We start from the raw sequence: 13,951 nt of genomic DNA, 5'->3' as shown, positions 1-13,951 counted from the left end.
TTCTAGCATTACTGGTACTCCTCTGGACAAAAATCCCAAAGAATAGTAAGAACGAGAACCCTCCCAAATGTACCTACATAACATTTCTCCTTTCCACACAGAGCACGTTTTGTAAACCTTTCGGTGTAACATTAAAGGAAGTGACAAGTGGAAGAATGGCAATATTTTCTTTAATGAAGAAAATATGATTTTGACCTGGAGACAATAACTTTTTTTTATCCAGTTTAGAGGACTAAACCCAAGCTTTATACAGATTCATAGCCAACCTCTGAAATTTCTGTGTACAACCAAGTAGTTTCAGGCAGCACATTTAGTTTAGTAGTTTTCAATGCTTTTGATTTTAGAGACTCACTTTTACATTCAAACTTCAAAGAATAAAATGACACAAGGCTTACACGTCAAGAACTTGCCACTCTCTGTACCAAACACTAAAACATTCTTATTACTTTCCCTCTGTATAGTACAAAAAAACAGATGCTAGAAAGGATTACACAATTAACTTGGCTGCTTTTCTGTTCCATGAACCCAAGGCTAAAGAGTAAGATAGGAGTTTTGAGAGGCATTTTATTTAGACAACTGAAAACAGTTAAACATTCGGAAGCAGTGTACAATGAAACAAAAACCCAACCAAATACTTTTAGTACATTAATCCCCCTTCTTTTCAACTGAAGCCAAATCTTTCAAATTTCAAGAAAAAAAGGTAAAAGCCATTATATTTCTTCTCCATAATAAAGAAAACACACTACAATGAGTCTAATTGAAATTGGAGACTGGATCTTGGTTTGCACACTTCTTTCAAAAGACAGTAGGCAGTTATGCTAAAAAGACAGCAAAACTCTAGTACTTGTCTTCTTTTTTTGGATACTCAGTTCTCTTACAGACAACACCTAGCCACTTCCACCGCATTCTCATCAATTACTGCCCATCTTTGCCTTATGTAGAGAGCGCACTCTGGAAGGCTGCTGTTCACTGCTCACTTGATTTAGTCTTGTATGTCCATATGTTGCAAAACAGTTGAGATAATCACGCCTTAACTTCAGGAGTTGAGCTGTACACCGTATCTGAGTTTTCAGAGGCAACTTCTTCTGCAATGAAACAAAGAGGGTATTATTTAATTTCAACTTACCTATATAAACCAAAGAAATACTGCAGCACCTGTTTTAAAGACCAGTTGGGTTTGTTTTCCCATTTAACCTGATTGAGTTATTCTACCACATCTGTTCAGTCTGCAGGCTGACACAGCTCTAGTCACCAGCCTGACACTTACAGTCATTTTCAGAAAAATGCACTTAAATATCTTCTGGAAGGAGTGAAAAGTGACAGAAGGTACTTGGAGAAAACTAACTTTCCCATCCTATAGAACTCTACCATCTTGACTCATCTTTTAACACATAGCTGAGTGGAACTTGGCAATTCAGTGCATTACCTATTTCCTCCTCTGCAGTTCCTGGAAGAGTGGTCCTTGCTTTTGCTGCTTCTGCATTCTCCTCTTCTGCAGAGAGGAGAAAAAACAGTTAATACCTTCACTTCCTCGACCCACAGAAATCAAAAAAAAAAAATAATCCACCGTAGTGTGGAGGAGAAGGAGCTTGGTAAGCAACTCCATGAATTGTTACTTGCTTGCGGTTTTCTAGAGAATCAAAGCACAATGTAAAATAAGCCTATAATATACACTCCCTTCCAGAGATTCTTTTATCCTTAAGTATTTAGAAAAGTACTTCATATCTCTTGTTCTTTAAGATCAAAATATGAGACCATTTGCTTAATTAGACACAAAGGGTCTATATTCATCAAGCTTACAGATTTGAAATTAATTGATTAAATGACAGCCACAAAAGCAAAACCTTAAATCCAACCAACTTGAGGGGCTATAAAGACGCCTCAGATGTACAGATACTGTACAAAATTCGGATGTTGTATACCACTTGTGATATTACTGCTAGGTATTACCTAAGAACTGAGTATGAAACAGCTAAATTTTACCACAAAAACATGCGCACTTACCAGGAACTACACACTTCCAAAGACCATAGGTTTTCCCTACTGTTGTCTGCCACAGCCTTAGCGTACCATCCTCTGAACCACTGGCATATAACTCTCCATCAGGACTAAATCTCACACAGTGAATTGGACCGAAGTGTCCTTTGTAAGATTCTGGAAGAACATAATTTCAAGTATCAGTCAACAGCAGAAGTTAACTGGTAAAGACTGAACAGAAGAAGAAAACAGAAGTATCGATGGGGGCACTTTCCCAGTATTTTATTCTGATGCAAAACAAAGTTTAGAATAACTGGTATCCCAGTGATTTCTAATTTAGAGAATATTAATGTTATACTAAACACAAGAAAACAGGTGCTTAATTCAAATTCAAGGCAAAAGTACAAAGCAAGCCAGTAGCATAGAGTACACAACCCTGTTCCTTCAACCACTCACTGTGCATACATCTGATTTTATATGAGGATAGGATTAAAAGAGTTAAAAATACACTTAAAAACCTGTATTTGGCCAACACTAAGAAGAACACAAACATATTACATTTTTCACACAACCAAGTATCTGTGACTCATTTGACATAATGAATGCCGTAGTAAGACATTTAAGTTAACATACAGCAGTATGGAATGACTCAACTTTTTTTTCCAATAGGTACAAAGAGCTGTTTAATGAAGGTTTTAATTAGATCTAGAACGATAACATTAGATGTTATGTTAGATGTACTGAGAAAAAAAACCTCTTAACTGACTACAAACCTTTTCATTGTCTTGCACAGCAAGCTATGCTAAGACCTCGTATAACAGTCTCATCTATTAGCCACCGTCATTAATCTAATACTTACATCAGAACTCATTTTTCTATTATAGTAGGCAAACATACCTAATTCTTCTCCTGTGTTATAGTCATATTTATAGAGCTTAAAATCTTCACCGCCTGCAACCAAACATTCTTTCTCCGGGTGAAGTGATGCAGAATTGATTGTAGCAGGTGCTTCAAATGATTTAATCTGCTCTAGACTGAGGGAGAATTTTTGTTTTAAAAAAAGGTCCTGAAAGCAAAGAAACTAATTCTACAAATCACAACTGCTTTTAAGAAAAACAGAAGACACCCACACAGTTTCCAAAACAAGTTTTAGTACCTGCAAGTCAAGTCCATCAAGTTAAGAAACAACTAGTTCATAGAAACAACTAGAATAAGTAAAACAGAAGGCTCACAGATTCAGAACTACTTACTGAAATATGCTTAAGAATGTAACATGCTTTCTTAAGACATCACAGAGGTTGTATAAATAACTAGTTCCCTGAAAAGCACACTAAACTGAAGCCTGGATGAAACTCTTATTTAATGACAATTACAGTTAGTTTGAACTATGAAAATGGCACCGAACCTTTGCATCCTAGCATCTCACAGGCAGTTAGGGAACGCTATTTTAGAAAAGGATAGCTGTTTCACACTTCTTCTGACAAGATGGCAAGCAAAGATATCCACTCACACCAGTTCTGCCACTTTCATATTTTGGCCCTGTACTAGTTTGACCCACAATCAAACCCATTACTCAACCTGTGAAAATTCTGTGTTTTGGACTTACGTTTCTGCACTATGAAAAGCAATAGTCTTCCCATAGGTTATCACAAGTATCTGTCCTTCTGGAACATACTCCATGCTGCTCACTGACATTGCAACATTTAGTGCCTTCACTTCAGTCATAGTACTCCGGTCCCAGAGGCTTAACAGGAAACAAAAACACAAGGCAGACTCTCAGATTACTTCAGCAAATCAAACAGCTTTTATCCCCATCCCTGACAAGCTGTGGTTTAAAAACAAACAAAAAAACAACAAAACACACCTAATAAAGAAAGCCTGTGGTTTGATTCCACAGGCACTTTGGATTTTCAGTGGCATTCTTATCTTTGCTTTGTGTAGCTTTACGTAGGTGGGAATTAAGGCATGGTTGCATTAAAATACTACTACTTTTGAAACTTCATGCAACAGTAAATGGTCCACATATCATTCAACCACTCAAGGGTTCTCTTCAGAGACTGAAAACCTTATTATACATCTCCTGAAAAATACAGCTTTCTAGAAGCAAGGACTGAATATTCCATTCTGCCTTTTTAACTCAGAACACAGAGAGGTACTAATAGCAGTTTACCCAAAGAACAGACTCATTTAATATAATCTAAAATTTTACCTAGGCATGCCAGAGCTATCTAAACAGAAACCAAATTAAATTGTGACATATAAGAAAATTCATAAATTGAGTGACCTCCATATTTCTATTTCTAAAATCCAGAAAAGAAAAAAAAGACCAGACCAGATGCTTGCCTATCTTGAACACGAGGAAGGCAGGGGACTTATAAAAAAAAAAGATGGAGAGCAGCTTTTTGCTCAGGCAGAAAATGTCAGGACAAGAGGGAATGATTTTAAACCAAAAGAGGGGAGATTTAGATTAGAGGTTAGGAGAAAATTCTTCACTCAGAGGGTGGTGAAGCACTGGCACAGACTGCCTGGAGAAGCTGTGGATGCCCCATCCCTGGAGGTGTTCAAGGCCAGGCTGGATGAGGCCCTGAGCAACCTGGTCTAGTGGGTGGTCTAGGGGGGTTGGATGATCTTTGAGGTCCCTTCCAACCCAAACTATTCTGTGGTATGAAAACTGAAAAGCACTGGAGCCAATAAGGAGACTACAGTTAGACTGTACCTGTGACTTCAACCCTCCCCTCCTTCTTTCCACAAAGCCAGATTATTTCTCTATGTGATAGCTGTAAGAATGATAAGACAACTAGGCATGAGATGACACTGGTCACATTAACTAGAAAGCTGAAAAAGCAGCGAGGCGTATCTCCCATCTAGACAGCAAAGTTTGAGGAAGGGTCTTTGTCATTTCCTCACCACCGCAGCCAGGTTTGTCTAGGTTTCCATACATCTACCAATCCGGCATAAAGGAAACAAAACATTTAACCATGACCGGGGAGCCATCTTAAAGACACAAAAGCCTTCACAACTTATCAGTAGCTTTCATTCTCTGCTGTGCTATCTATCTGTCTATCAACAGAGCACTGATTCCAAATAGGCTTCCCAGTCTTTAATCCCAGACCCTGGCTAGTTCACAGCTTGTGAATCTTTCAAGGCTTGGTTATGGAAGAAAAGGCAGCAATACCTCAGCACATGTGTTCACAAGACCCCATCTATAAATGAGTATTTTCTAGGATTATGAAAGACAAATTCAATCTACTATTCAGCTGTCAAAGACCACCTCTTACTATCAGTGAGGACATGTTCATGGGGTAAATCAGAATTATTTGGATGATTATGTCTCCAACAGCATAAAAGCATTTCATTAGGCATGCAACCTAGGATCAAATAACCTGTGTTACTGATATCCTTTACCAGAAGGCATAATGATCCTGACAGACCTTATAATAATAAACGATCTTCTTCAAAAACTCAAAGTTATTTTTTCTTACCGAACAGTTTTATCGTCAGCTGAAAGAATCTGTTTGTCATCACTGCTCCATAAAGCCTTTTTAATGCCAGAAGTATGCCCGCTGACAACATCAGGTTCTTAAAATAAAATAAAAGTATTTTAAGAACCAAAAATGACACCATGCAGCACTTTAGGAGCTCCAATAATCTACACAGGCTTCTATTTACCAGAAACTGTAAAATTACTTCAAACACCTCTGACTTTATTTACAGGTCTTATTCCAGGAACAGAAAAAACACAAATTGGTTAAGTTCAGACTGATTGTCTAAACTTAAAAAAGCTTCCCTAGTTTAACACCAGTGCTGTCTAACTTTTTGTCAATCTTCAGTAGGTCAGTGTTGATATGAATTTAAACACCGCTTTAAACACATGGAGACTTTTTTTTTTTTACTTTCAGATGACTGAATTTAATTACCTACTCCCAATAAGTCTGTGTTGCACTGAAACATGCTATCCTTGAAGCCCACTATAGATAACCTCTACTTCACTTGTAAAAGGATAAATTTAAAGATAACAGATTATTTTATTATGTCAAGGTGTTAAAAGACACCATGTTTGTAAAACAACCCTCGACTTTGTCTTTTGTGCTTCTGTGAATTTCAGAACTTGTGTTTAATTAAAAAAAAGGTTCTGAATGAAGACTTACCTGCTTCTGGCTTGCTCAAATCATAGATACGCAACAACTTATCTTGTCCACCTGTTAACAGATAATTGCTATCCTGAAATAGAAGTTATATAGTGTCAACTCTATTTTGAATTGAAATACCAGCCTTCATTCATGAGTTTTAAAATAACTGTTCTTTCTCTCAGTGTTTAAAACATTTATTAAATTTAAGCTTTGATCTCACAAACTAGAAGCTGCATGCTGGATTATTTGCCTGTTAAAATACACATGTAAAAAGAAGAAATGTAACTAATACCAAAACATACCCAAGAGCTTACCTCTCTAGTGAGTAAGCCACAGAAGTTTTTCATACCTGTGTAAAATCCACACTTTTGACTATGTGTTTGTGAGCCAATGTGATCAGTTCGTCTCCTGACACAGCATCCCATACTTTGCTAAATGACAAGAAAAAACATTTACATTTCAGTAGCACCAGGATAAATCAGCTTCGACAGTCAAATTACCCTGTTTTTCCTATCCTACCTAATCTTTCCTGACACTATTGTTACTTTTTTTTTTAAATAATAAACACTACATTCTGATCAATTACAATACAGTCAGTAAGTATACCTCATATGTTATTACTAAAGCTTTTTTTTTGTACTATACCCCCATTTTCCTTCACCACCTTCTTCAGGTGAATGCAGAGTAACTAGCGTTTTTTTATGAACAAACAAATGCAGTTCTCTGCAACTTTTATAGATTGGCCTCTATTAACCAGATTTGACCTATCATATATATTGATATAGACTGCAAACAGTACAAATGAAGAAAAAAAAGAAAGAATTCACTAGTGTTTTTGCAAGTGTTCTTGAAAGAAAAAGTGCTTAACTAGTAGACACAAAAATCACTCTTTCAACACTTTCTGGCATAACTACGGTGAAAAATTTTAGAATTGAACAGAAATGTTAGTCTAGCAAAACAGTACAGTAATTAAGCATATTTGTCAAGAAGCAATCATAGTTGTTCAGCATGACAGAATTAGCAATAGCTGCTTGCAAGCAGCTAAAATTCTTGGTTTTAATTTAGCTACCCATAAGTAAGCTAATAGTTTAATAAAAAACAACAAATGAATCAGTAACTTACTACAGCTATATGTCACAAAAATGTGCTATTGCCTAAAATCAAAATGCAGACTTTAAAAGCAGTTAAGCACTTACGCTGTAAAATCTGCTGCTGCTGTAGCTGCTTTTGTGGCATCCTTGTTCAAAGTAGCACCCCAAACAGCACCTTTATGGCCTAGAAACGTGCCAATCCAGTCTCCTGTGTCGCCCTGACGTAGCATAGGCTTACCATCTTCACAAAAACAAAACCATTATTCAGGTAACATGATAAAAAATGAAGCTGTTTTAAGAAAAGGCTCCCTTGCATGAAAGAATGAGATTGCCAATGGACTGGCCTCCCTTACTGGCAGAACACTTACCTTATGAAACTATTCTTTGTGAAATGGTTTAGCTGAAGAACTTAAGTATACAGCTGCACCTCCTGCACGTACCTAAAACTGTATGGATATTGGAATACTATTCCAGATGAGATACCAGTTTTCTTTTAGTTTTGTTTCTACAGTAGAAGGGTGATGGGTAGGACTGCCCAAGCTTTTATCAGGCAGAGCGGTTCCTTTGATTTTGGAACAATATTTTCAGACAAACAGTATGCAAAAAGTAGTATTTTATTTCTAACCAAAGGCATTTAAAATGTATCCAGAAACGTTGCAAAAATAAAATAGACTTGTAAAACCTTTCTTATGATTATTTTTTCCAGGAGGCTATCAAAATATTATTCGCATGTGAATCAATAAAGATGACTATGAAGCATTCCAAGGCGGAGAGGAATGTCCTTTTAAACACATGAATACATCCAGAAGATTAACATCTACACGTAGGAAGTGAAAATGCCTCTCATAAACGAGCAGAAGAGAGTTCTCATGGGAAAGGAGGTGGACATCACTGCTCTGTTTCCAGGAAGGCAGCTGCCTTGGCTGAAAGGGAGCAGACTTTAAAGGCTACAGAATAGGCACACATGCAGTAGAAATATGCAGTTTCAGACCGGTATTTTCGAGTCTTTCCTGTCCTTCCCTCCCCACCCTCCACAACCGAACGAAGGGGGGCTCAGGCACCCCGCAGGCTACGTTTACAGCCGAACCCCCGACAGGCCGCTCGCCTCGCCCCCCTCCTCCCCTTCTCCCCCTCGCAGAGAGGCGGCAGGGCCGGGCGGGGCCTGCGAGCAGCGGGGCAGCGGTCCCTCACACCCCAGGGCCGAGCAGCGTGCCCGGGGGACTCCGTCCCTCCCCGGGGGGCTCCGTCCCCGCCGCCCTCGCTCACCCTTGCAGGCGCTGATGAGGAAGTATCCGTAGGGGGTGACGCCGCTGAAGGCCAGGTCCACCACGGGCCGCGTGTGCCCGGAGCACGTCAGCGGGGTCTGCCTCATGGCCATGCTGGCGGGGCCGCAGAGGGCGGCTGAGGAGGAGGAGGAGGAAGAGGAGGAAGAGGAGGAGGAGGAGGAGGAGGAGGAGGAGGAGGAGGCGGCGGCGGCAGCAGCAGCAGCAGCGGGGAGGGTGCAGGCGGCGGGGAAGCCGCAGGGGGGAGGCGGCGGCGGGGCGCGGGTCCCCTCGGGCCGGCCACGGAACGGCACCGCGGTGCTGCTGCTGGCGGCGGCGGCGGCGGCGGCGGCGAGGGAAATGACGCCGCGGAAGCTCGGTGGGGCCGGAAATGGCGGCGGAGGCCGCTAGGGGGAGCGGTTGACCTGGCGGCTGGCGCCGTGCCCGGTGGGGCTGTTGGAAGGGGTGGTCTTCGCTCCTCCCCGGTGTGGGAGGAGGAGGCCCACGGGCATGCTGTGGGGTTGGGGGCTGCTGAAACCGGGGGTACCGCGAGGTGGGGTGTCCCCACACGTCCCCACAGCCACTTTCCAGGCGGTTCTCGGTGTCCCCAGGGGTGCTGCGCAGCTCCTGGTAGGCTCCAAAACCAACAGCGAACCAGTCTTGCCAGAAGCAGGTGCAAACCAAAGTTTGGGGTGACTGCACTCACCCACTGTTGCTCTGTGAAGCACAGGCACCGTTTTCCCGTGTCTGACCACCTGGTGTTCCCGTTTGTCACCCAGACTGCTTACAGCCACAGGCTACCACATCAACCTTTTCCAGATTTCAGAGATATTCAGTTGTTTTCTTCTTAGTGATATCACCATCTCACTGTGCTTTGATGCAGGCCTGTAGCTGAATCTAGCCAATCTCGAGCTACAGCTTATAGTTCTGGGGCATTCCAACGCATCTCTGAAAGATTTTAAAGTAGCATTTAAAGTCATATTTAAATGGAATTCCCAAAATTTGTTTCTCTTGATAAGACTCATTGTGACCAAAGAAGTTTCTGTATTTTATCCCATCCTTAGGAATACCTTTGGAGATTAAATATTTTTGACTAAAGTCACTAAAACTTCAGAACTTCCATACAATTTTATTATACAGCGACGTTTCCAAAATGTCGAGGTATATTAGCATGCTAAACTTCACATGTATGTTCTCTATCTGTCCTACTCCTTGCCATGTCTTTTTTCTTCTTAACTGGACTGCTCTGGTCCTCAGTAGGGCCATTTCTCACCACAAGGTACATTTATGGGAATGGGTCAGAGGCTAGGGGAAAAGACAGTAGGTGGAGATCCCTTATCTAAGCTTATATTTTAAACAGAACTAAACAAAAGATTTGTTACTTTAACATTTTTCAAAGGCTAATGTAAATGTAAAATTCCACCACCTAGTTAGCAAAGCTGCTTGTGTTTGTGTTCTAAAACACTGTTCTGGTAGCTGATGATATAAAGTTTTTGAGTGGAAAAATAAAAAAGCTAAGGGTCGGTAAAAAGACAAGCTTAACATTAAATTTAAGTTACCTACTTAAAATTCAGTATTGAGGATGTTGAGCTGTGTTTAGGAAAGTTTAGTTTTAGTGATTTCATAGCTTTGATTGATTTCGTCTTCTACAAAATTGGAGTGCAATTTTCTACCTTCACAAAGCAACAATATGACATCTTCTTAGGGAGCTGTAAAAATTTATAACAAGCAGACGAAGGCAAAAATATTTCCAATTTGCTGAAAAGTAGATGTAAGTCAGAAAAGGAGAAAAACATGGAGATATGAAACTTGTAAAATCTACTAGGCTTAGCAAAACTTTGCATTCCTGAAAACACTAAATTGGTTAGTATTATGAAGGAAGTTCTTCATACACTTCAGGAACATAAACAATCTAGTAAGAAATATGAGGGGTGTCCCTAAGCCAGAACCCTAAAAGGGGACGTTGACATCTAACGTGGGGTCACGGCAGACTCTTTGCTGCTGTATTTCGTCCCAAGGAAATTTATTTTACTGGGTGGAAACCTGTGTATTGATTGAGTGTTATCAGCTAGTGCCCAGTTTTATAAAAGTTATAAATCTGCTGGAAATGGGCTTAGTACATGCATGTAGTGGTCCTGTGTCTGGTTCCAGTGTTAGGTACATGCCTGATGATTCATAGTGAGAGCTGGACGCTTCCCCCTTGGCCCCAGCCACCATACCTCTGGCCTTGTTTCCCACCCACCAGCTCCCCTGGGCTGAACCAGAACACAGCAGCCTAAAACTGATTTTTACCTTATGCTCTGAGGATATTTCAATCCCTATGTACAGTAAATGTACAGCCACATGGCTGGACAGGAGCAATACTCTACGTATATCAACTGTAGAAATTTCATTCTCTCTTATCCTTTAGAGTTAAGATTTCACAGTAATATAGAAGCATATCACTTCTTAAGTTGTAATTCTGCAAAGCATGGGCACTTTGGGGAAACATGATTAAGGACATAAGGAAGTAAAGCTGAAAATAAAATCATCTACATATTTTCTTAAGTCAAATCTTTAATACCAAGCTAGAAGATAGTCATTGAAAGCCTCGGAAGCTTGTCCGAGGCCTAACTCAGGGTGTATCTTGCATGATTCAGCAAACTAATTTGTTTAGCAGCAGTCTCAGACTTTTTGCCTCCTATATTCCATATTCTGCATCTCTAGCCCAACTCCAATGAGAAATTGCTAACACAGCATTTCTTAAACTGAGCATCAGGAGGGGAAATAATACCATGGAGCGTGTTTGGGGTTGAGGAAGGAGAAGCACTTTGCCATGGAGCCACTGCACATTGACTGAGAAGTGTGTTCAGGAGGAAGCATTTCAAACAGAAACAAGCAATGATGGGAAGGGGAAGGGCCAAATATACGCAGAGCAGGAGCAAAAGGAGCTGCTGAACTGATATGGCACTGTCAGGGGCTCTTGCTGAGGAGTAGAGAGAGTCGTAATGCAGTATCTTCTGTCAGGTGTGCTTCCTCTGCTTGTGTTCAGAGCTGTTGTCTTCCTTCCTTCACTGGAGCCTGACAGCCTTTGGCTCTAGCTGCACCTCTGGCATTACCCCTGCTCCTTTGTAATATCCTCATTTAAATATGTTTATTCCCCACACTTTGAGAATCTTTGATTTAGAAACACACTAATTCTGTGCACTCAGGCTAGGCTTCTTTTAACACAGAGATTGTTAGAGAAGCTGGAAACTGTAAAACAGGCTCTCAGGTTTTCAAGAGAAAGTGTGGGAAACAGCAGGAAAGGTGGAAAAAGCAGCCATTTACAAGTTTAGCCTAGCAAGTTGGAAATAAAAGTAGTTTTTTTTGTGTTTTTTTTTGTTTTGTTTTGTTTTGTTTCAGCCAAGGTGATTATATGTCAGACTTCAGTAAAGTAAGCAAGAAATTTCATTAAAAACTTTTTATTCAAAGTTTGTTATTTATCCATTTCGTATCCAAATAAGTGTCTTATAGTGTTAAATATTCGTCAACCCCAACTTGTCAGGAAGTAATCAGGTCCTTGTAATCATACAGAGAAATTTGCCCCATTACTGCGCAGAGTAACAAGTATGCCAATCACAAGTTACAAAGCACCTGGGCGAGACTCTTTTACTTACCATTTCTAATTCAGAGTATCTGCTTGATTAAACAACATCTTTACGCAGCCGGGGATTGAATGTTCTCAGAAATTGTTGCTGAACATGAATAAAGCTATCCTATTGAAAGGTCATGATTCTAGTGCTGTGATTAAAGTAAATCAAGCAGAGATTGAATTAAGTAGAGGGTGTTTAGTATACATATTTACATTTCCAAAGATTCCTTTCATTTTGTGTTAGATTACATTGTTGGAAATACCTCCTCATGCCACTAAGTGGAGCTCCTTGCATATCTATTAGCACGTTAACTCTAGCTGATAGCTTCTACTCTGAGGTGACTTTATGATGGTTACTTCAGCTTGCTTGCACATCAGCTTTGTGGACATAGCGCTACAGAATTTACTAGATGCTTCTCTGAAATGAATTGGCTCAACAGATTAATGGAAATCTACTGATGCCAGAAGAGACAGCAACAGCGCAGCCCCTCTGTGAGGAAACTGAGTTATACTAACGACTTGCAGATTTGAAACGTGCAGTGTAATGTGTATGCATGTTGATGCTCTGTACCTCTGTTAAGTATTCCTTTGGAGAAATGTACCCTACTAATTTGTACAGCTAATTTAGGAGAAAAAAAAAAAAAGAAAAAGAAAAAAAAATCATAGCTGTTTGCTGAAGGATGATGCGTTGCAGATGCTGTGAGATAGGCAGATATGTGAGAGCAGTTGCAGAGCATGTGGCTGTGTTTTCACCGGGGGACTAATTACAAGCAAGAGACAGCTTTGAGCAGTCAGTTATCACTAAGTAACTGGATGAAAAATGTAATCATATTTAACAAATAATAGAAAAGTGTGCATCAAGTCAAAGAGTACTTTCTAGATCAGCCTTTCACAGCAGGTGACTGTACTATTTGTCATTTTGTGGAACATATTTTAACATAGATCTTGAAAATGTGAGGGCTGGAGCACACAAACCCTTTTTTGGATGTGCATGGCAGTATGGTTTGAGTGTGTGAACAGAGGCAAAGGGGATTAGACAGGGAAATGATCTGTAGAGAAATTTGGAAGAGTGTGAAGAGGAATTTGAGGGAACAGCAAGAAAGAGATGATAAGTCTTTTAGTGGGAGAAATGTAGCACACTGAAGTTGGATGAAAGGGGAGATAAGAGACATAGCTCAGTGTCCAATTGCCTCATAGTGGGATTTGTACCTTTTTTCCTTCTGTCTCTTACAGGTGAGGTTAAACGTAAGATCATTTCTTTAATCACCACCTGAGCGTTAGAAAATCAAAAGGATTTACTCTTCTGAGAAGAATTTTGCTCCTAACCTTTTCTGCATGCAAGTTAAACCCTAGGGAGCCTTTCCATCTGACAGGGATCAGGGACATTCAGAGCATGCACCAACAACAGAGTGATGAAGCCAATCAGGAATATTAAAAATGGTTTTATCTTTCATGTAATAGCTTCTCTGATCCTCAGTCTTCAGGTCTTCTGTCTTTTGAAAGGAGAAAGATGACAGTACTGGGCAGATAGAGAGGATAGCAATAAGAAAAAGAAACTAAAAAGTTTAAATAGCCAGTGTTTTCACTGAAAAGCTGAGCCACTGCAAAACCAAAGGGGCAACAGTTGAAGTAATTATTAATACAAAAACAAATCCAAGGAAAACAAATGCTTCCCCAAATTCAGTACTAGCCAAATGTTCCCAAAATACAGAGTTGCTAAAGTTAATCCTCAGAGAAGAAAGTAATGTAAAGTAATTATACACATATTTGGGGTTTAGTCTGGAAGACGTGGAGTAAAGATGTAGTTGAAGAAACCTGGAAAAGATCAACATAAGAAACTCACCTAAAGCAGAAAATATAGTGTGCATGTGTTCCAAA

General features: G+C 40.0%; 1 protein-coding gene across 1 annotated transcript; it reads right to left on the bottom strand.

Annotated features, from left to right (window-relative positions):
* Nucleotides 1–153: 153 nt before the first annotated feature.
* On the bottom strand, nucleotides 154–8,822 carry STRAP (serine/threonine kinase receptor associated protein). The gene is made up of 10 exons (XM_035551047.2): nucleotides 8,465–8,822; nucleotides 7,304–7,439; nucleotides 6,457–6,538; nucleotides 6,126–6,198; nucleotides 5,460–5,556; nucleotides 3,584–3,721; nucleotides 2,875–3,011; nucleotides 2,005–2,154; nucleotides 1,427–1,492; nucleotides 154–1,085 (listed from the first exon to the last, which is right to left on the bottom strand). Exons 1-10 carry the CDS (start codon nucleotides 8,574–8,576, stop codon nucleotides 1,024–1,026), a joined length of 1,053 nt encoding a protein of 350 aa, XP_035406940.1. The 5' UTR covers nucleotides 8,577–8,822; the 3' UTR covers nucleotides 154–1,023.
* Nucleotides 8,823–13,951: the final 5,129 nt, after the last annotated feature.

This window comes from Cygnus atratus, chromosome 1 (assembly GCF_013377495.2).
Source record: "Cygnus atratus isolate AKBS03 ecotype Queensland, Australia chromosome 1, CAtr_DNAZoo_HiC_assembly, whole genome shotgun sequence".
NCBI lineage: Eukaryota > Metazoa > Chordata > Aves > Anseriformes > Anatidae > Cygnus > Cygnus atratus.
The sequence above is the reverse complement of the archived record's forward strand: the minus strand, read 5'-3'. Positions and strand labels throughout refer to the sequence as shown.

Bases quoted from the DNA above. Each gene is read 5' to 3' on its own strand.
- STRAP (XM_035551047.2), bottom strand. From the start codon at position 8,576: ATGGCCATGAGGCAGACCCCGCTGACGTGCTCCGGGCACACGCGGCCC. The intron at 7,440-8,464 runs GTGAGCGAGGGC...GTTTTTGTGAAG, and splicing joins CCTCATCAGCGCCTGCAAGG to ATGGTAAGCCTATGCTACGT. The intron at 6,539-7,303 runs GTAAGTGCTTAA...CTTGTCATTTAG, and splicing joins GCAGCAGCAGATTTTACAGC to CAAAGTATGGGATGCTGTGT.